This window comes from Corylus avellana, chromosome 4, assembly GCF_965113065.1.
Source record: "Corylus avellana chromosome 4, dhCorAvel1.hap1.2, whole genome shotgun sequence".
NCBI classification, from domain to species: domain Eukaryota; kingdom Viridiplantae; phylum Streptophyta; class Magnoliopsida; order Fagales; family Betulaceae; genus Corylus; species Corylus avellana.
The window spans coordinates 16,237,172-16,259,272 of record NC_142493.1 but is presented as its reverse complement, the minus strand read 5'-3'; the positions used below and the strand labels follow the sequence as shown (position 1 = coordinate 16,259,272).

General features: G+C 35.3%; 3 protein-coding genes across 3 annotated transcripts; 2 read left to right on the top strand and 1 right to left on the bottom strand.

Moving 5' to 3' along the window:
* Nucleotides 1–387: 387 nt before the first annotated feature.
* On the top strand, nucleotides 388–1,683 carry LOC132179691 (putative clathrin assembly protein At1g25240). Its single transcript, XM_059592447.2, has one exon. The coding sequence runs from the start codon at nucleotides 418–420 to the stop codon at nucleotides 1,585–1,587; it is 1,170 nt and encodes a 389-aa protein (XP_059448430.2). The 5' UTR covers nucleotides 388–417; the 3' UTR covers nucleotides 1,588–1,683.
* Nucleotides 1,684–11,554: 9,871 nt separating this feature from the next.
* LOC132179502 (protein BASIC PENTACYSTEINE2) lies at nucleotides 11,555–13,800 on the bottom strand. The gene is made up of 2 exons (XM_059592238.2): nucleotides 13,605–13,800; nucleotides 11,555–12,770 (listed from the first exon to the last, which is right to left on the bottom strand). The coding sequence occupies exon 2, from the start codon at nucleotides 12,763–12,765 to the stop codon at nucleotides 11,896–11,898; it is 870 nt and encodes a 289-aa protein (XP_059448221.1). The 5' UTR covers nucleotides 12,766–12,770; nucleotides 13,605–13,800; the 3' UTR covers nucleotides 11,555–11,895.
* Nucleotides 13,801–16,052: 2,252 nt separating this feature from the next.
* On the top strand, nucleotides 16,053–19,268 carry MS1 (RING/FYVE/PHD zinc finger superfamily protein). Its single transcript, XM_059589169.2, has 3 exons — nucleotides 16,053–16,359; nucleotides 17,454–17,742; nucleotides 17,867–19,268. Exons 1-3 carry the CDS (start codon nucleotides 16,053–16,055, stop codon nucleotides 19,266–19,268), a joined length of 1,998 nt encoding a protein of 665 aa, XP_059445152.2.
* The last annotated feature ends 2,833 nt before the right edge of the window (nucleotides 19,269–22,101 follow it).

The window sequence follows — 22,101 nt, the reverse complement described above, 5'->3', positions numbered from 1 at the left end:
CAGTAATAAATATCAAAGGAACAACATGTAACGCGTAAATCTCGCACGCCCACCATGTCCCCGAAACAAAAACGCGTCAACCGCGCGTGACATCGTAACGATCATTGACAATGTCCGAAATTAATATGTAGCGAAAAACAAACTCGGAAAAATCAAGAATAACAGGTACCAGATCATCCTAAATAAAACACACGTTGAACGCTTATTATGGCCGGCACAAACAAGTCCCTTCTGTTTTGGATTTTATTACTAATTTCTGCACGTTCAATCTCAGCCTGTCATCGATCAACATGTTGCAAACAAAAACAAGTAAACAAAAAAAAAAAAAAATACAGAGGAAGATGCGCAAGAGAAAGCTAAAATAAGGGAAAGTAGCTTTGGAGTCGGGAACTGCTGGCGCCAATAGAGAAGAGGAAAATGAGGCTATGGAAAAGGGCGGCCGGGGCTCTTAAAGACAGGAACAGCATATGGCTAGCCAGCATATCTCGGAGGACTCCGTACCGGAACCCGGATCTCGAGGCGTTGGTCATCAAGGCCACCAGCCACGATGAATCCTTCGTCGATTACAAGAACGCTCAGAGGGTCTTTCAATGGGTGCGCACCTCTGCCATTTACTTGAAACCTTTGATAAGGGCGCTGTCGATGCGAATGGAAAAGACCAGGAGCTGGGTTGTGGCTTTAAAGGGGTTGATGCTCATGCATGGCGTTTTCCATTGTAAACCCCCTGCCGTGCAAATGATTGGCAGGCTGCCGTTTGATCTATCAAATTTCAGCGATGGGCACTCCAAAATGGGCAAGACATGGGGCTACGATGTTTTCATTCGGGCTTATTTTCTGTTTCTAGACCAGAAATCTGCCTTGTTGGGGTCGGAGATGAAGCTACAGAAAGGACGTATCTGGCTGACAGAGGAACCGTTTACAGAGGAGCTCACGAGGTTACAAAAATGGCAGTCTTTGCTTGACGTGCTGCTTCAAATCAAGCCGCGGACTGAGGACATGATCGTCACTCTTGTTCTTGAAGCCATGGATTGTGTAGTCGTAGAGATTTTCGAGGTATACAGCAGAATTTGCAGTGGGATCGCGCAGGCTCTGTTGCAGGTGTACGAGGTTGGCGGGAAGGATGAGGCAGAAATGGCGCTCGTAGTTCTCCAAAAGGCAAGAGTGCAAAGTGAAGAACTCGCAATGTTTTTCGAATTTTGCAGGGACATCGGCGTCATTAACGCGTCGGAATTCCCAAACGTTGAGCAAATCCCAGACGAAGATTTTAGAGATCTCGAGCAAATAATCAATGGGGAATTCAAGGGGAAGAGCTTGGACGGAAATGGCATGCCGCCGGAGGACATGAGAGCCATTGTGTTGAAAGAAAGTGGAGCCATTGTTGAACAAAGGGAATCGAAGAGAGTTTTGAAAACAATAATTACTGAGAAATGGGAAGTTTTTGAGGAGGATTTGAAGGTTAATGGGGCAGGGAATTCGTCTGGTATTAGAAGTATTACTGCAAGAGAAGACCCTTATACAACTACTTTAACTGGATTTCCTCTTGTTCTTGCTTCTAATCAAGTTGTTCCAGATTTAATTAGTTTCTAGAAGTTGGAACAATGAGGTATTTGCTTTCCCTTTCAAATCCTAAGAGCCTCTATAAATATTTGATAAAATTTTCATTTTCCTGGAGGATAATTTTGTCAAAAGTTTCCCTATATGTAGACAATTTTTTCTTTTTTTTTCTTCCTAATCTATATGTGACAATCTTAGTTGTTAATGTTTCATGACATTAGAGCAATGCTATAAAATCTTTTAAAATAATGTTAGAGCCATTTATCTACAGCCATGTTATGTTTATTGCCTTTTATTTTCCAACTCACACGAAAATTCCACCACCAGCAACAGGAACAATTGACACGAGAAGTCCAGACAATGAGAAGTATCTTGGGTTTCAGTATTATGATTCCTATGTCTTATATGTGTTAATCTTAACCATGTTTATATAAGTTTTTCGATACTCTCTAATTGCAATTCAATTTTCAATAGTGAGTTCTACCCAAAGTTTGTATTAGAAAGACATGAACAATTGACACGAGAAGCCCAGACAATGAGAAGTATCTTGGGTTTCTGTATTATGATTCCTGTGTCTTACATGTGTATATAAGTTTTTCAATACTCTCTCCTTGCAATTCGATTTTTAATAGTGTGTTCTACCCAAAGTTTGTATCATTTGGTATTAGAACCAAAACACCACGTCACGAGTTCAAGTCACGGAAGGGGAGATCTATGGGCTGAATTAAAATACTGATAAGTGAGTGGAGCTGCCAAAAGAGAAAATGCTACTATTGAGTCAGTGTCAATAGAGTGAGCCACTGTGAATATTGGCTTCGAAAACATGGTAATATGTTACAATTCTTGTATCTCACATGAGTAAAATCTAATTCTTAAGTTGTGTATCTAAGTTTGTATCATTCGGTGTGTGAGTTTTATGAGTTGTCATTACTCTTTCTTTTTTCTCATGAGACATCAGGGTTTTTTAGCTTCTTTGTTATGTTATTTTCTATTTTGCGGGAAAACTCTTATTGTGTTGTGCCTATTTTGGTAGGAGAGACCAAACTAAACATAAACCCTCAAACTAACCGTTTGCAAAGATGTCTTTAAGGGGTAGTTCAATCAACTAGGGACTACACCTCATAAAGCGAAGAATACTAGTTTGAATCACCCATTTCTCTTTCACTTGTATAGTCATGTAAAAAAAAAAAAACATTTTGCAAAGATGCCTTCAAACTTTAATTTGGGTTATTTGTTCTTTTCAAACTCCCGCACGATTTGTTAGATTCTAACCTTAAAATAAATGGAAACTTGCACAAGTAACACGCTAGTACTAATTTATTTATTTGAAATATTCAAATTATTATTTAAAATTATATAAAAAAAAAATAAAAGAGAAGAAAAAAAAAATAAAACCAATAAAATTAAAATATGGTAGTTGCTGATCAACCGCCACTCAACTTCTTTAAGGATATCTAAACCAGACCCTCCATCTGGAGGGATAGTTCGGCAATCCTTCATCGCTTTTGGGTAGTTCATTCAACACCTCTTTTTTTTTTTCTTTTTTTTTTTTTTAACTTAAAATAAATAAAAAATACAAAATAAATAAAAAAGAGGTAAAGTTCACTTAATTCCCTCAAACTACCACTACAATGACAATTTACCCCCTAAACTATCAATTGCGACAATTTACCCCCCAAAATACCAAAACAATGACAATGTACCCCCAATTTTAACAAAATGATAAAATTACCCTTATTAAAATAAAAACAAAAATACTAAAATTTATTATTTTTTTTTTTTCAAATTTTAAGGGTATTTTTGTCTTATTGAAAATTTTATAAGGGTAATTTTGTCATTTTGCTAGCATTGGAGGATACATTGTCATTGTTTTGATAATTTGGATGGTAAATTGTCTTAATTAATAGTTTGGAGAATAAATTGTCATTGAAATAATAATTTGAGAAGTTAAGTGAACTTCACCCAAAAAAATAAAAAATAAAAAAAAGAATTTAGACAACCAAAAATTGTCGAGCATTAGCAATGTCAAGAAAATGCTAGAACAAATTTTCTAGCGTTTTTTTTTTATTATCAATGCTTCTAAACATTGGGATAGATGATGTTGAAAGATAATTGTCCCGACAATTTGATGTAGCATTGGAAAGGTCTTCATAAGACTCGCGTTTTGCTATGATGGTTCATTAACGCCCACTAAACATTGAGGGTGTTTGATGATGAAGGAAAAATAAATAAGTTGGTCTTTTAATTTTATGAGTCTTATTGTAATGGGTTTGGCCCAAAGTCATCTAATCTAGAGTCTATAACATTTTATAATTAGATAATAAAAAAGATGTTTTCATGGAATCATGATTGTTATGCTCTTCTTGGTGGTGAGATTCTATCAAAACCCTACGAGTAAAGATATAGGAAGGATTAGAACCCTCGTAGAATCATTCCAAATATGATATGATATTTAAAATCACTACTAGGTTAAAATTTAATAATGATCATCTCAAATGCGATGATAAATTTAAAAGTTACTTCGACTCTAATCATTCTTATATCATTACTCAAACCCCATTATTGACCAATGTAATTTATCTTATTTTCTGTTATTTTGATATATTTTTTATTATTTTCCTTCCTTCCCTCGCGGGTCGGTGTTTGTTTTAAAAACATCGACAAGGATTTTCTAGCATTTGCAAAAGACAACGCTGAAAGTCATATTGGCTTTTGTTCAAAAAAAAAAAAAAAAAAACGAACGCCGAAAAAATAATTGCTGGTTTTTGCCAGCATTGCTTACAAACGCCTGTAACAATTTTGTCGGCGATGATTACAGTTAACGATTATAGTTTGTTGGCGTTTAAAAAAACAATGCAGTAGGACCACCCCCAACTGGCCAATTAACAGTTTTGCCGATGGGGGTGGTTTCCAAATGGCCCAAAATTAAAAATTTTGAGGGGGTGGTTTAACCACCCCTGCCCATTTGGGGTACCCCATTCGGCCGAAGAGCCACCTCCTCTTCCTTCAGGCCCTTTTTTTTTTTGGTCTTTTTTAAAAAATAAATAAATAAATAATTTATTAAAGGTGTTTTCTCATTTGAGGGACATTGCAAATTTTTAGTAGTTTTAAGGAGGACATTAATGCAATCTTTAGTTTGAGAGTAGATTACAAGTTGGGTGTTTTTTTTGAAGGAGTATATGTACTTTTCCAATTTCTCTTTGTAATGTTAGATTTGTTAGAATATACTCTTTTATTATTTTGAAGATCTTTTTACCGTTTTTCTAATATAGAGTTAATGAGTCTAAGAAACTAATTAGTTGAAGTTGCTTGATAAATATTCCCATGAGTTTGTTTCTTTTTCCTAGGCCGCTAGTAAAGCCTTAGCCGTATATCCTTTATAATTATTTACATTCACTAGGTCTAAAATGTATGAGTATTGTTATGTATCACACTTTTATTGCACTCCATCTTACTAGATAGATATGATAAGTACTGAATATTGCATATTCAAGCCACTTAACTCACAAATGTTAATTTTTTAGCATTGTTATTTGTTTAATTTTGTGTTGTTTTAATGTTTTCAGGTTATTAATAAAGATGCAAGAAATTTCATTGATTTTGTACTTAAAGCACACTTTGAGAAGGTACAAGATGTGGTTAAGCCTAACCAGTCATAATAGATGTCCTATATGATGTGGTTAAGTTTAATCAAATCAAATAAATGGTTAAATTAGAATTTCTCTAATTGGAGTTAAAATCGGATTAGATAAAATTTAGGATTCTGCACACATCTTAGTATTTTGACCATTACTTTCAGATCAAGTATCGGATTGAGTTGAAATCAGGGCATTGGAAAGCTAACTCAAAATACTACAAATAATTCTGAAATACGATTTTCCTAATTCAGACGTTTGTTATGCCAAAATTGTCCCGCAATATAAGGACGAAAATCTAAACGAATCCTATTCCGATTTGTACTAGGATTTCTTCCTAATTGGACTAGGAGACTGAAGCACGATTTATTTATTTATTTATTATTTATTTATTTAGATTTCTAAGACTTTTAGGTTTGTTTTACACCCTATAAATAGGCTTCTAAGCCTCGAGGAGAATGTGTGCTTAGTTTTAAACATAAAATATCTTCTTGAATGCTTGAAAAGTTGAAGATAAGATGAACATGGCAATATGCCATTCTAGCATCACCATGAACGGCTAAATTCGTAATAAGGTGTTGATATAGCCATTTCCAAGTAATAATGATTTAATTGTATTTTTAATTTAAAAATTTTCTATATGCATGATGGTTGTATAAATTATAGATCTGATTTTAAAGTTTATATTCAATCATTATGAAATTATTCTCTTGTCTTAGAAAACTTTTTATTTTGATTGAACTCAATCCTTCATATTTTTCTGTGATTATATTAATGATTATTATACAACGGTTTTAACTAACAATCAAAAGGGTTTGATAGGTCATGCTTAGGGAATGCGAATTACTCTACACCCTAGCTTAGTATAATTTAAGTATACAATTTGTACGATATAAAGATGAATTATGCTTATCCCTTGATTGCGTATAACTAATTAAATGATTTGAGCGTCCATCCGTAGGGAAGATGGACCGTACTACTGTATCTAGAGGTTAGGCAGACAGTTTGTGTCAACCGAAAATGAATTATACTTATTTCTTTATTATAGTATTTTCTTGACTACTCGAGTGAGACGAGCCCTATATCATGCCTAGTATGAATTTCCCTTATTAATTTATGACTGACCATAGTTATGCGGTTAGCAGTGAAATCAACCCTTATTCTTTCTCTCATTATTACTATTTATCTTTACTTTTATATACTTATTTTTAGAAAACAAAAACAAATCAAATTTCTTTAAAATTGAGTTACTCTCAATCATGACAAGCTTAATAACAACGCATGTGCAGTCCTTAAGGTTCGATATCCTCAATATAGCCTTATCTCACAAGGATTCGTTCTATTACAAATGATTATTTTTATTATTAATATTTTTGTACACAAAAATGCCACATCAACAAGTGCTCATCAATCCTTAGATAAGTCATTGTAAAAAAAAAATAAATAAATAAATAAAATTTCCAAGGACTGATAGACACTACCACATCTGTGAGATGAAGGCCCGTTTGGGAGTGCGATTTCAATAAGTGCGATTTTAAAAATTGCGTTTTTAAAAATTACGTTTTTAAAATCGCTACTTTTTAAAATCGAATAGGCGTTTGATAAAACATACTAAAAAGTACTTTTTTTATCAATTGAGTGTTTGGATAACATTAACATATAATTGCGGTTTCATGACCAAATTACCAATAAGGCTGAACAAGACAGAGAGGATGAAGAAAAAACAAAAAGAGAAAAGAAGGGTTTTAATATATTTTAGGTGGGTATTCTTGGTATTTTTTTCATTCTCGTTCTAAAAAAGGTAACTATTGCGTCAAATATCTTTTTAATAGAAATCGTGATTTTGTTTTAAATTCGCACTTTTTCAAATAAGCACCCTCTAATCAGCTTATGAAAATCGCAGATTTTTTTGCGATTTTAAAATTTGCGTTTTTAAAATCGCAATCCCAAACATCCTAAAGATGCAATTTGGTTTAAAATCGCAGATTATTTTTTTAAAAACGCACTCCCAAACGCACCCTATATATCATTTCTCAAAATTGTATAGGCATGATTTATTTCTATTAGAGTAATGCTATTTAATAGATTGTTAACAACTACCATAGAATTAGAATAACATAACAATAAAAATTAACCTTTTTTGTGTTTTACAAGTGTGGATAAAATGTCTAATTTTCACTATTACATCATCATCTAGTTGAATAATAATTGTATAACAATCTATTAAATAACATTTTTCTTTCCAATATATAAATAAAGAATAATACTATTTAGTAGACAAGTATACGATTGTCATATAACTTAATGATGTAGCAATGAAAATCAATTATCACTTGTAAAAAAAAAAAAAAAAAAAAAAGGCTGATTTTCACTGCATATATATATATTCAAAAAAGGCAAGTGGGGCAGACCATTTGCGGCTATTATACCCCGAGCATGATTATAGTAACACCTACTAGCTGGGAGCCGCACATGAGTGATTTAGACAGTAAGAATCGCAAGCGCTCCCTCAAGTCCGATTAAACCATAGACTGACTCAACCCCACTAGGGCATCAATGGGAACCAAGGTAGTTTACACTAACCAGGCATGAAAATTCTCATTGCATAATTCAAACCATACCTAGGGGTGTTAAGTGATTTAGACAGTAAGAATCACAAGCGCTCCCTCAAGTCCGATTAAACCATAGACTGACTCAACCCCACTAGGGCATCAATGGGAACCAAGGTAGTTTACACTAACCAGGCATGAAAATTCTCATTGCATAATTCAAACCCATACCTAGGGGTGTTAAGTGAGAAAGCCGCTCGCTCGCAGGGGATCGGCTTGTGCTCGATTCGATTATTAAATGAAACGCTTCGTGACCACAAATCCTGACTCAAATATTAAACGAAGCAAGCTCGACTCGACTCGACTCGGTTAAGCTCGTGAGCAAGCTCGTGTATATATATATACCAAAACTAAGTAACACATAATTAATTATATCTCACAATTATTAAAATCTTAAAATTACATTTATGTTTAAGCGTTAGAAAACGAAAAATTTCAAACCCATCGTGATCAAAGAGAGAGAGAGAGCAATCATTAAAAAGACCCATATTCAATTAGAACAGACCCAAACGAAAGGAAGAAGAATCAAGCAGAAACTTTTAAAAGAGATTGTGAAAGACATAAACTATTGAAGAATCAAATAGACCCAAACACTTTGGATCACTGTCTATCTGGTGAGCAAGAGAGAGAGTAGGAAATGAGAGCTGGGGTGGAATACGCGCTATGATTGGTGAGGGAGATTGCGAAAGAGAAACGTTGAAAAAATATTTTTTTGTAGGGGGCGTTGACCTAATGCAATCTGAATACAACATACTAACTTGTCCCACATTGCTAAGAAAACACCAATCCCTAAGTTTACTTATTTACAAAAGGATGCATATCCTCTCTTCGAAACCAATTGTCATACTGTATTGACTCAGGCTCCATACTCGACTAGCTAGACTAATCAAATGCTCATATGCAAGCTGGCTTCTTAAGCCGTTTAAGAGTACTTAAAATTTAAATTTTTTTAAAAAAAAAAAAAAAAAAAAAAAAAAAAAAAAAAAAAACCATTAAATGTAAGAGCTAGCTCTCGAACTGGCTCAACTCAACTTATTATGAGCTCGAACTCAATTTTGACTCGTCCTTAAGCTCGACTCGAGCTCAAGTAAAATTTAAAAGAGCCAAGATCAAACAAGAGAAGCTCACTCAGGCTCGACTCGTTTACACCCCTAGGTCATACCCTAATATTTGCCTAACTACTTTAAAAATTTTCTTAGGCCATCAAACCACCACCGATAGTACATTAATTGTGAAACAAACCACTTTAGTCCTGCTCTCCATTTTGTTTTTGTTTTTTCTTAGTTTGGTTTAGTTGGGAGAGAGGTGTTTAATTATGACATAGAAGGAATGTAAATTGGTTTGGAATCAGCATTCCCCATACGATGGCTTCTTTCACATCAACTGCTGAGCTTAAAGAGACAATCACTGGGATGTATTTCAGTTTGGGGAGGAAAAGTTTTCGCAGATTGAGGTGTGAAAAGGTTATTTGCAAATCCTTGACCCCACTTACCCTTTCAGCACTTGGCCACGACCTAAACATTTTCTGCTTATCTCAAACTGAGAAATTGTCACCCATTATCCTGCATTCTGTCATTTCTTGGCTTAAAAGTAACAAGAAAGGCTACGAAGAAAAGAGCAGATCACACAGGAGACCAAGTTTCAAATGACCTATTTTTGTATTTTTTGTAAGAAACTAACCAATAACCAATAAGTCTTATTCTCAAATCCTACATATGAAAACCCCATTTGTCTCTCTTGCTTGTCTATGCATAACCAATAAGTCCATGCAATTCTTTACCCATTAACCGAGTACTTCCACAACATCCACAAACAGTACATTTTTAATGAACCTTAATAATGGAACAAAGATTAAACAAGAAAGAACAATCTGTAGTGTTCCAACATTCCAATGACCCATCTTCCTCAAGGTTGGTAACTCAAAATTGTACAAATGACATCAAATAAGCTACTAAAAGGTACACTTCCCTCATTTCATCTAACTAAAGGCTTCTTCACCCATAGATCCTCAAGCAATATGACCAAAAAGAATGAAACAAAAATCAAAATCCCATCAGAAAAACGATTAAGATCTCCTATATATGGGCTTCAGCAACGCTCTATCAAGAAATCAATTGGTCAAGACAAATTTCTCCCAACAGACCTTCACAATGAGCACTCAAACCATTCATAAAAGAGATTTTCAACTGGTTTCTTTCTTTACTGTTTTGATGGAGAGAATTTTTGATTGATTGAATTATGAAGCCGTTCGTAGTAGAACAATCAAGGAAAGTTACCATATTGTGACAAACAAAAAGTTCTCAAATGTCACACTAAGATCACCTTCAAGGTCTACACAGAGGCACCTCATTAAGTAAACAACTTGAGTGACTGTTAGAGCACCATGCATCCAACTCATAAGTATTATGCCACCTAATAATGTGGCTCTACCCAAAGCATGGTTAAATATTATGCTTTATGACTGAAAAACATCACACAAGTTTTCCTAAAGAGTTAAATAAGTTTTCCTAACATTCTTTTGCAGCCATTACTCGAAGCAGGCCATGCCAGATTTGGGGTTGAGGTAAAAATCAAAAGATATGTCAAGCATCATCTTCTAAGCTAAGTTCCATAAGCAACATCTTTTTCTAAGCACAGATATGGGCCACAATGGAAACCATGTTTCACCTCATTAATTGTCATTTTCAAAGATTTGCAAACACTTACGTTAGAAAGATTCCATGTCAAATTTATTAATTAATTTGTCAACAAACTAATGTCCATGTAAACTAGTAACCAAAAACACACATCATAATATTAAATTTTTTCACAACTCATAATTGTGGTAAAATTGGGAGATAAGATGCTGTGAGGGGTTGAAGGAGAAAGAAATACATTCTTCTTTTGGTTATTTCTTTATTTCTTTGCTATAGAGGTCACACGGATGCAAATAATGAACCAATTCACATTACTACATAAGACAATGGAGTTTTGCAGCATACTCAAAAAGATTAAATATACTAAAGGGAATACTCCATTGAAAAAAAAAATACTTTTCTTTCATCTTGTCATGTTGAATAGTTCATCAATATCAACATGCCAACAATGACAGATACACTTACTGGCATATCCCAGGATATCTACGCATATACATGCTTCTATAGATGCAATTACAGTTTTTACTTCATAGCTTGAGAGAGAATCATATATTGTTGTCCAACAAGGATTATATTAAATCTTTTGACCATAAAGCATCGTAAGTCTCCATGCACCCAATTCCAAGACATACAGAAAAGCTCATACATAACCCAGCTCATCAGGACCTTTCATGTCTGACACACTACACAAGTAGAGCATCATAATGCTCCTGTCAATGTATTCAGACTACACCATTGGAATTATTCAAAATCAACATGATCAATACTAGGATTAAGGAGGGAAAAAGTATGAATTTCACACTCTGGACCATAACTTCCTTTTCTTGCAGTTGAGAAAAAACAAAGAATTGAAGTATACAATCTAATGGTTCTAATCCCACCAAGGATTTGGGAAAACTTAACAAAAAATAAAAATCGAAAGAAAGAAACTAAGATCCACTTGAGACATAATAAATGATAGTACAATTTTTAGGAGTGGTAATCACATGCTTATGCAATTAGGCACCAATAACAAGAGATATGCAACGTTAAACCAAAATCACACATTCCAACTACAACAGTTACTCAATTGCACAAAAGAGTGAGGAAACAAGTATAATAGAATGTCATTGTGAAGACAAATGAAGAAAAAAGCATTTAATTCCTAATCTTCAACAAAATTAAATTAAAAGCTGGAAGGATATTATCCAAAAATAACTGTCCAACAAATGACAACTCTTGACATAAATCCTGGTGGCCAGAAGTCGCTGGTTGCCTTTATCACTTACGCCGAAGAAAAAAGGTTAAAAATAAAAAGAAAAGAAACCCAGATGTCCAAATTATGAAAACAAGTATCGTGACTGAAAATTCATGGACTACAAAGTAATCGGCTGAACTCTGCAAAAGGCCACAGATATATATACAGATGAAACAGACCAAATGCAATGTGTAACCCATCCAACAAGTACCAACCATGTAACTCTACCTGATAGTGACGAACTTGTTGGTACCATGTCTTGCCCAGTGAGTCCTCAAATCAATTGGGTTAGCAAAATTATAACCTTCGGCTGCAAGTTTTTCCAAGACCTTCTTAAATGCACCCTGGCTCATTTTCCGCCCAGCTATCCTTGCACCCCGCCTTTTGGTACTCATTGGCAAAGGATACATTGACACATTTGTGGTACAACAAGCCGACTGCCAACCACCACACCCCCATCGATAACATTGTTGAGGAGTTCCAGTACATGAGCAAACTGGAATAGGTATACCCGAGATGTCCATATCAATCCCATTTATGACAACATCCATATTTTTCTTCGCTGGCTTCACGCGTTGGACTGAAGAATTGTTATTATCCCTAGGCTTCCTGGGCTTTTTTGCTTTTGGGGTTTTTGGGGCACCCCCATTCTGCCTTTTCTTCATTTGACTGCCTTCATTTTTAACAGGCTGCTGCTCTTCAATTCTACCCACCCTCTCATCCCTCAATGGTTCAGGTGGTTGTAAAATCTGTAAGGAGTGAGCTCCCGAAGTTTGTAAGGAGTGAGCTCCGGAAGTTTCTGGGAGAATGGCATAATTAGGATTGGGGGGCAACATATTGAGAAACTTATCTCTCTCGTTTGGCCAACTGTCCCTCAGATAATTCATAGGGACAGGCGCTTCCGAAACAACACAATCCCGAGGATGAAAGGTTCCATTCGCCGGGTTAACCATAATGCTGTTCGGATCACGACCAGGCAGAAAATGTTTGGTATCACGGTCAGCCATGGTTGACATGAGCTGCAGGCCAAGATGCCCTTTGAAGGCCGGCTCATAGTAACCCCAATTGCGCATGTTCAATGCGTCATCATCCATGACAACTACAAAGATGGAGCCAAAACAGAAACCAAGATTCAATCTTTGCTACGTTTGCAACTGACCCATTAACAACATTTTAACAGAGACTAAAGGGGCCATCGACAACCACATTAATAGAAACACAACAAAAAACAGAACAAAAAATGGATACAAACACATCCTGGATTCTATTACATAAATCTGATTGATCATCAGGCACAATAAACATTTAAAATAGTACCAAAAAAGGGAGCATCAAATAGATCTTCGCATTAAATAAGACGATCAAGCCCCCGTTTGGCTGCTGAGAAAACGAAGGAAAAGAACATGAAAAACTGTTTCCATCATTTTTTTTTTCTTTTGCTTTGACCATATCCATAAGAAATGAAGATCTCAACTCAACCGACCCAGATCCTGAAATCCGGCTCAGTTGAAATGAGCCTTCCATTTCAATTTTCCCAGATCCCAAAAGTGGAAATTCGAGGATCCCATCGACAAAAAAATTTGAAACTTTAACATCCAAATCCATTCCATTTCCCACATTTTCTCAGCATCCAAACGAGACCCATGTAAAAACACACTGTAGATCTCTAATTTCCATTTCTAAATATTTTAAGAAATTCGGAAAATCAAATCTGAGACTTAAAAATCCCAGATCTCTGCAATAAGAAGAATCACAAATTCATATTCACAACATAGCCTTCAAGCATATACATATCTATATATATATATAACAAAAAAAAAATAAGGTTGCAAATGACAGGTTCAATAGTACAAGGACCCATATATTCAAAACTTGGAGAGAGAGAGAGAGAGTGAGAGAGAGAGAGATAGGAGAGAGGAGAGAGAAAACTTACTTGGGTGGGTGGAAACGGCTCTTTAGGGTTTTGCCCCTTCTGGAGAGAGAGAGAGAGAGAGAGAGAGAGGAGAGAGGAGAGAGAAATGAAAAGAGAAAGAGAAAGAGATGGGGGAGAGAGGAGAGAGAAACCCCTGGAAATATGAGAGAGAAAGAGAGAGAGAGAGCTAAAATTGTGTATCTATCAGCATATATGGTTGTCACTATAAAATATAAGGAAAAATCAAATCTCATATCCCATATTGAAGTGGGTAAAGAGGGGTGAGGTGGGCATTTGGCATGTGACAACAAAAGCCTAATTCTTATCTTCTTTTTGTTCGATCTGGAGACCCCCACCCCCACCCCCACCCCCTTTGTTTTATTTAATTTATTCCTGTCTTAAAAAACACTAAAATGTTTTATTTCCTAATTGTAGTTTACAACTCATTTATTTATTTAATTATTACATAATTAACAAGCCACTTTTTCTCTTTGGGATGTGGACAAATACGGTACGTAATTAGCTTATAAAGTCATCAACCCCAGATTACTATATGGGTCTCAGATTATAAACTAATATAAACTCGACATAAAAGAATATGCTTTCCTACTTCCTATTATAACTTTTACTATTTATTTGTTTGCAAATGAGCATAATTATTGAGTTTCTTTTTTTATTATCATGCACATCACATAATTCTACATTGATGGATGCTATATCTTAACCACATTCAATTTTTGTTTTTTTTTTTTTTTGTTTTTTTTTACATGTCCGTACATGTTGGTAAACAATATTTCATATAGTAAAATATGGATTAAATATTTTATTGCCATAAAAATAAACATCCTTTTATTTTATTTTTTGTTTTATTCACCTTTTAAGTAATAACATAAATTGTGCTTGGTGTACCAACCTTGTTGGGCCATCAGGCCCATTTATCCGAAGGCCCTTCGGGCCTAAATTATGTCAAATCCTTTTTCTGCATGCCAAAGAGCCCAATAGCCTATCCAAGTAGACAAGGGCAAAGACGAGGCCCGTCAGTCAAGCCCAAGACTAGTCTCGAACAAAAACAAAATCTTTCACGTGTCGGGAAGAAACGAGAATTTGTTTGACTCAAAATAAGTTTGATCAAATGAACAAAACATCTCCATGTGTCAATTAGAAGAAACTTGCAACGAACTAGACAAACGCAAACTCGTTCGATCGAGATCGAATGAAAATCAAATCACTACGTGTCATTCAATTTTTTTGTAATGTCTTGAGTTTGGCTATTCCAAAGAAATTTTTCCTTGATTGCAAGGTTTTCTTCTTTATCAATAAATCTGTGTTGGCATTTTATCTCCGCTGCATTTCGGATCTTAATGTTAAGAGTTGTTATCAACTTTTAGCATTTTAGTTGGTATCAGAGCGGTTACATACTTTATAGGACAATTAATTTTCCGATATGATCCTTAATTAACCCATTGTCATATATTAATCTATAATGTTTTGACCAATGAAAGCAAGTGATGTTTCCACGTACGGCTGGTATCGTTAACAAATTAATCATTTAATTTTTTTATTTTATTTTATGAATAAGGTACTATTTTATTCAAAACAACTCAACCAAGTCTCAAAAGGATTGAAACTTTGCTTCCATTATTTCGGATATTAACTTTTTCTTACTATCTTTTCATAGCTAGAAAGTTAGTAAAGTTTCTAGAAGTGCTAATGTTCGACCAAATTTGTTAGCTAGATGAGTCGCTTTCAACCTAATGTTCGGAAGCATTCCCAATTGGTCTCCCATTCTTTTTTCTATTTAGATCAAGAATGGAGAAGATCCCCATTGTAGCCCTTTCCTCATTTTGCTTAAAAAAAAAATCTCAAAAGGAGATGCAGAAAACTCCTTGCAAACCAAGCAAAACAAACTAATTATAGATAATCATTCATTGAAAATTTTGAAACAATTATCACTTTTTAATTAGGACTAGCTACCTCTTCCAATCGAAAAAAGAAATAATGTTTTCACAAAGGTAGTTGGCCAAGAAATATTGTGTTTCTGTCTCGTAAAGATAATACCAACATCTCCCAGCTGACCATAGAAATTGCCGGAGGAAAAAGGGATTCTAATGGTGGGATAGTTGCATCATCAAATGCATGGTACTTGTAATTTACTCAGTCATGGCATTCATTGCCGCGATAGATTTGCAACAGTGTATTTTTGAAACATATCATGCACACAGCAAGCCGTAGAAGCTGAGGGGGGCTCTTTTGGGTCTCCTCCAATATTATTTCCCAGGCACCATGTGTGTGAGCATTGCACTACATGTAAAAAGGATGTTTTATTTCCTTAACATATTTGAACATCACTTTTTGTCATAACACTTGTACTTCATGCCCCTCTCCCATATAATTACTCCTTAGATTATATTTCTTTCCTTCACATATCATGCTTGCCTTTTGAGAGCATCAATCTGCAGATTCAAGATGATGTCGCATCTGGACCTGATTGGCAGCAAGAAAAGGAAGAAAGGAGAGAGGGTTTTCAGATTCAAGAGCTTTGGTGAGCCTGGTTACCCTATTGAGTTTGTAGGGCCTTTTCGAGAAAATGTGAAAGCCCTTCTTGAATTTGGGCATTTGGAGAGTAGTAGTAGTAGTAGCTCATGCAGGGAAATGCCAAGCTGGTCTTTTCTGCTTGAACTCCATCGCCACCCTCCTGTCCAAATCCTTCTCTTTGTTATTGAAGAACCTGTTGAAGCTTCCCTCAATCCTTACTGCAAGCACTGCCAATACGTAGGTATAGCTTAATGTTTGTTTTTATTCTTTTGTTTTCATGCATTCTTATACATTCACTTGATGTGTATGTGTGTATATATATATATATATATATATATATATATATATATATATATATATATATATATCTGTGTGTGTGTGTGTGTTTCTTGATTAGTCCTTCTCCTAAGACTAGCCAATTCTTTGGCATTGAAACAACATAAGTATGATAATCCAAGAAAGTATGTGACATCGGACAAATTGACGTTAAACAGAGTCTTAGAGGACTACCTAAAGAAAATATGAGTCATTTTGTGATAGTGTTTTTTTGATCGGTGCCGCAAAAGCACCTAAAAAAAGAAAGAGATTAGGCAAAAGAGTTTGCTAGAGCGGATCGACGGGATATAGCTCTAACACCTAAGTTAGTTTGTCACTCTCAAGTGAATAGTAATGACATAATCACAAGAGTGCAAGCGTCGAGAATGAGAGAGTTTGGCCAAAAGTCCTCCTACTTTTACCATGCATGGTATATATAGAGGCCGGTTATTGAATGTGGCATCAAAAGCTGATCCTCATGCTACGTATCAACAGAGAGGCGATCTCTGTACCTTTGAATCGTGGGATAGGATGTATGATTTGAGTGTGACTCGGACCGATGTGGTTTTCATACTCTGCAAATCATAGCATTTTAGATACGAAGTGGAGATTACTTTGACTTCTAAGAAACACAATCCCAAATATTGCACTTTTATATTAATTACTAAGCAATCGAGATTTACATGATTAGAGTGAGGCGTGAACCCGATCGGCTTTAGGATACTAGTAGTGGAACTTAATTGGTAGTGGGCTTTAATCAACTATATATATAGTGATAGTAGCAGGCTGGACCTTAGCGGCCGCGCCCAATTCCGAACAAGTCACATCACAAAAAGAGAATATGTTAAACATGAATTTATCTTTTTGTTCTTTATTTTGTCGTGCATTATTCTACCTTACAGGTTAGAATAATTAAGGCACTAAAACTGTTAGCTCTTGAGTATCCAAGAAAGTATCTACTTGAATCTGATATTGGTGCAATTAATTAATTGGATCTTTGTATGGGTGATCATCCATCAGGGTGGGGGCACCATATGATTTGCAATAAGAAGTACCACTTTGTGTTGCCTTCCAAGGACACGGCCGGGGCTGCATATTTGAGCTGCAAAGGCAATGAGGCAGGTCCAGCCAATATTGGTGGTAAGTCAAATAATTTTGTGGAATCGCAGGACCATCTAATGCATGGTGTCTTTCATTCTAATGGCTTCGGCCATTTGCTCCGTGTTAATGGGGTTGAAATGGGCTCTGACTTGGCTGGCCACCATATTATGGATTTCTGGGATCGTTTGTGCACCGGATTGCGAGCCAGGTTAGCTTATCTTACCCTCCTTTGGGCCTATTACCTTGGCCCAACACCTCTACAATTAAAACAAACATGGATGTGATGTGAATTTTGTTCCTTAATTTATTTATTATTTTGGCGGCTTTGGCAGGAAAGTGAGCTTGAATGACATTTCACACAAGAGAGGCATGGAATTAAGGCTACTACACGGAGTAGCATACGGTGAGTCATGGTTCAGCCGGTGGGGTTACAGATTCGGGCGTGGAACCTTTTGTGTCACTCAACCAATGCACCAAAAGGCAATAGAAGCAGTTCAAGGCATCCCCTTGTGCCTACTAATCCACCACCTCGGCACTATTAGTTCCAACCACGACATCCCCATCATCTTCTCCAGATATCAAGCCTTATCAGACCACTCCTTGATCAACCTCGGCGATCTCTTCAACTTTATGCTAGAGCTCAAGGCCCGTCTGCCTAAGGAAAATTGCTTGGACACCTATAACCCTGGAATCCTTGTGGAAACCACTTGTAGGTGGTCGCCCAAGAGGGTTGAAATGGCCACTCGGGTGATCATTGAAGCTCTCAAGCGGGCTGAATTCCGGTGGGTTTCCAGGCAGGAAGTAAGGGATGCTGCCCGTGCCTACATTGGTGACACGGGTTTACTAGATTTTGTGCTAAAATCATTGGGAAATCACATTGTGGGAAATTACTTGGTTCGTCGGAGCTTAAATCCTGTGACAAAAGTTCTTGAGTATTGTCTAGAAGACGTGTCCAATGTGTTGCCTAGTCATCATCAAGAGGGTTTTGTCGTGACCAATCCAAAAGTTAAGGCACGGTACAAGATCACTAGGGCACAATTGATGAAAGACATGTTCAATTTGTACAAGTGTATTCTCAAAGACCACCAAAAGCCAGGGAATATCTTATCATCTATACCGGTGGCTGCCAGGATAATCCTCGACTCCAAATACCTTATCAAAGAGTACTGTGGAGAGCTGCCTTTGAAAGTTGAATTGGGGTTCCAGGGAAAGCTAAATCTTTACTCTACTGTTCTTCTAAGAAGCAGCGATCAAGAGGGTACTGGTGAAGGTGCTGCAACAAACAAAGCCATGCCTCCATATGAGTGTGTCACGTTGAAAAACAATGCAACCATTGATGAACTGAAGAAAGAAGTCCAAGCCAACTTCAGGGAAATGTATTGGGGATTGAGAAGCCTTGTTGTGGAATCTGTGCTGAATTTGAATGCCAGGGGGACAGATTTGGTGTTCGGGCTGGTTGAAGTGGGTCGCAAGCTTGTGTTTGAGGGGAGCAGCAAAGAGCATGGAATTATGAAGAGGCAAATATATGAATTTGGTCCAAATTCGAATAATAATATTCATTGTGCTTGTGGAGCCAAAGAGGATGATGGGGAGCGAATGGTATCATGCGATATATGCGAAGTTTTGCAGCATACCCGGTGTGTTGGGATTCCAGATAATGAAGAAATTCCACATATATTTTTATGCAACCGATGCGAGCAAGAAATTGTACTCTTACCTAATTCTCTACCATAGTCATTGCCAATTCCTTCCATGACACTTTCATGTATGCTGTTAATGTTATGGTGATGATCAATGTGAGTACAAGTCATGCATCCATCATCAACAACTGAATAAGTAGTGAACGGATGTTAATTCGATACATATATAAATTAAGTGCCTTCAAGTTTCAATCCCAATAATATTATGGGAAAACTTAATTCACTTATTGCCCTTCATCTTTTATCATTTTTGCAATCATACCTTTAACCTCTTAAAAGTGTCAATTTAGTTTATCAATGCTTCAATTTTTTTTTTTCTTCTCAATTTCAACCACCTATTAAGAATTTTTGTTAAATTCTGTCAAACTTTTCAAAATACCCCCTTTTTTTTTTAATATATATATATTAATTTTTTTTTTTCAAAGATTCATGTGTGGGTATTTTTGTAAATTCCGTTAAATTCTAATCAACAAGTAAATCCTAGCATTTTTTTTTTCCTAAAAAGATAAGGGATATTTTGGAAATTTTGACACCCCGTTAGGATTTAACAGGTTGAAATTGAAAAAAATTGAAAAATTAATACACTAAATTGACACTTTTTACAATTTAAGGTTAGGATTACAAAAATAATAAAAGATCAAGGGTGATAAGTGAAGTTTTTCCCAACAATATAATCTCAATTGTTAGATCATTGCAAATATCAAGACCCTCAGCAATTATTTGTCAACTGATTAAGAAATAAAAACTTGTTTAAATTGCAAATATATTTGCAACATATAGTTTTAAAATAATGCAATTTATACCTTCTGTAACTCCTTGTTAGCTAAAATAATGGGACTCTCTTTTAATTAGTCGAACATGAATACTCTTTGAGTACTAAAAAATGTCAAGTAGTATCTTAATCCCGAAACACCCATAAAGTAATGGCACCTTCATTTGTTAGCATATAAAATTAGATACTAAAAATTACGCAGCGGAAATAAGGGAAATAATGATTCAGAATTACCTCCAACCATGTTTGATCAAGCAAATTAGAAATTAAACCCTGCAACAAATTAAGTTCTTTGGCTCTGAAAACAGTGGAAGCTCTTATATGTTGTCAGAATTGATTGAGATCTTTTCCCATTTCTGAGCATGATATGAACGTGTCACACATGCTTACTTTTGAAGATGTAGAAAGCTACAGGCTTAAGACATGTAATAGTTGTTAATTTCAAATTTGTTTATTGTTCTTATTATTTGATTAAATTATTTTTCTGAAAAAATCCATAAAGTAATGGCACCTTCATTTGTCAGCATATAAAATTAGATGCTATAAAATACGTAGTAGAAATATGGATTCAGAATTACCTCCAGCCATGTTTGATCAAGCGAATTAGAAATTAAACCTTGCAACAAATTAAGTTCTTTGGCTTCGAAAACAGCGAAAGCTCTTATATATTGTCAAAATTAGTTGAGATCTTTTCTCATTTCTAAGCATGATATGGATGTGTCACACTTGCTTACTTTTGAAGATGTAGAAAGCTACAGGCTTGAGACATGTAATAGTTGCTAATTTGAAATTTGTTCATTGTTCTAATTATTTGATTAAATTATTTTTACTAATTCTTTAAAATTTTGATTGTGGTAGAAATTGACTCTAATACCGTCACATTTGACACGGATTAAGGCTTGATGGATGGACTTTGCTGATTGATGTTTTGGTGGAAGTATTTGGTAAGTTTTTTGTGTCTTATATTTTTATTGTTTTCGTACTTGATATTACTTATTTGGTGGCTTTTACTCTTTTATATTGATCACTATGTTTATGTTTTGATTTGTTTGATTATTGAAGGAAGCAAATTTATGGAATTGAAGGTAATCCATGTTCGAGCAGGAGGTGGCTCATGGAAATTATTGTGTAACTAACTAACTGTGTTTATGTTTATCCATATTGAACCATTGATCACTATGTTTATGTGTAACTTTATGTGGGTTATTTCCCTTTTACTAAGTGACTTTACTTAGTTTAGATTGAAATTATTATGTAACCGTATTTATATTTATCCATATTGATCACTATGTTTATGTTTCCTTTCTACTCTTTACTCTTTTTGTGATTAGTTGTCTTTAGAAGGGGAGGCCCACTTAGTGGTGACCATGTACAAAGATATAGCAAAAATTGTACGGATTAGCTAATCTATAACACTTAAAATGAGAACTCTGTTTGTCTTATTTCTCAGCATCATGAAACCTGAAATCTTTTTTTAACAAGCCAATATTGGAATTTGATTTGGTTTCATCGATTTGTACATAAGAAAATTTCTTTTTATTTTTGTGTCTTGTTCAGATCAAATTTCATTTGGAATGAAGTGATAATATCAATTCATTTTAGTGTGTCCCTGGGATGATGGTCCCATTCTTGATGATACATAGTCTTCAGGTAATAATGGAATGAAAAAAGCCATGTTCCCAGCACGTATAGAAAATTAGTTATTTGGGTCCCAAAGATTAGCCCAAAAAAACATGTTTATTTTAGGCTTGTTAGCCAATATATATATTTTTGGTTCCCAAAACAACCAATTTTTGGCCCATTTAAAAATATCATTGGCCCAATTAAAAAGGCCTACGGTTAACGAATTAACCGACCGAAATTAACTGATTACCGAAATTAAATGAAATTTCTGAAATGCTTTCTTATCGAAATGCTATCGGTGAATTAACTGATGTAACCGACAATTTTAGTTAATCGACCGATAATGACTTTTCCGAACCAAACCGAACCGAACTGATACCCACACCTACTTATGTAGCTTTGTGCCACGTAAGTAAAAGTTGGGTCTTAAATGGGGCTCAGTTGAGCCCTATCATATCTCAATAAAAAATTT

What these genes read in the sequence shown, in the direction of transcription:
- LOC132179691 (XM_059592447.2), top strand. Translation starts at nt 418, where the DNA reads ATGAGGCTATGGAAAAGGGCGGCCGGGGCTCTTAAAGACAGGAACAGC.
- LOC132179502 (XM_059592238.2), bottom strand. Translation starts at nt 12,765, where the DNA reads ATGGATGATGACGCATTGAACATGCGCAATTGGGGTTACTATGAGCCG.
- MS1 (XM_059589169.2), top strand. Translation starts at nt 16,053, where the DNA reads ATGTCGCATCTGGACCTGATTGGCAGCAAGAAAAGGAAGAAAGGAGAG. An exon ending in CAAGCACTGCCAATACGTAG is followed by an intron (nt 16,360 to 17,453) that starts GTATAGCTTAAT and finishes ATCATCCATCAG; the next exon opens with GGTGGGGGCACCATATGATT. An exon ending in TGCACCGGATTGCGAGCCAG is followed by an intron (nt 17,743 to 17,866) that starts GTTAGCTTATCT and finishes CGGCTTTGGCAG; the next exon opens with GAAAGTGAGCTTGAATGACA.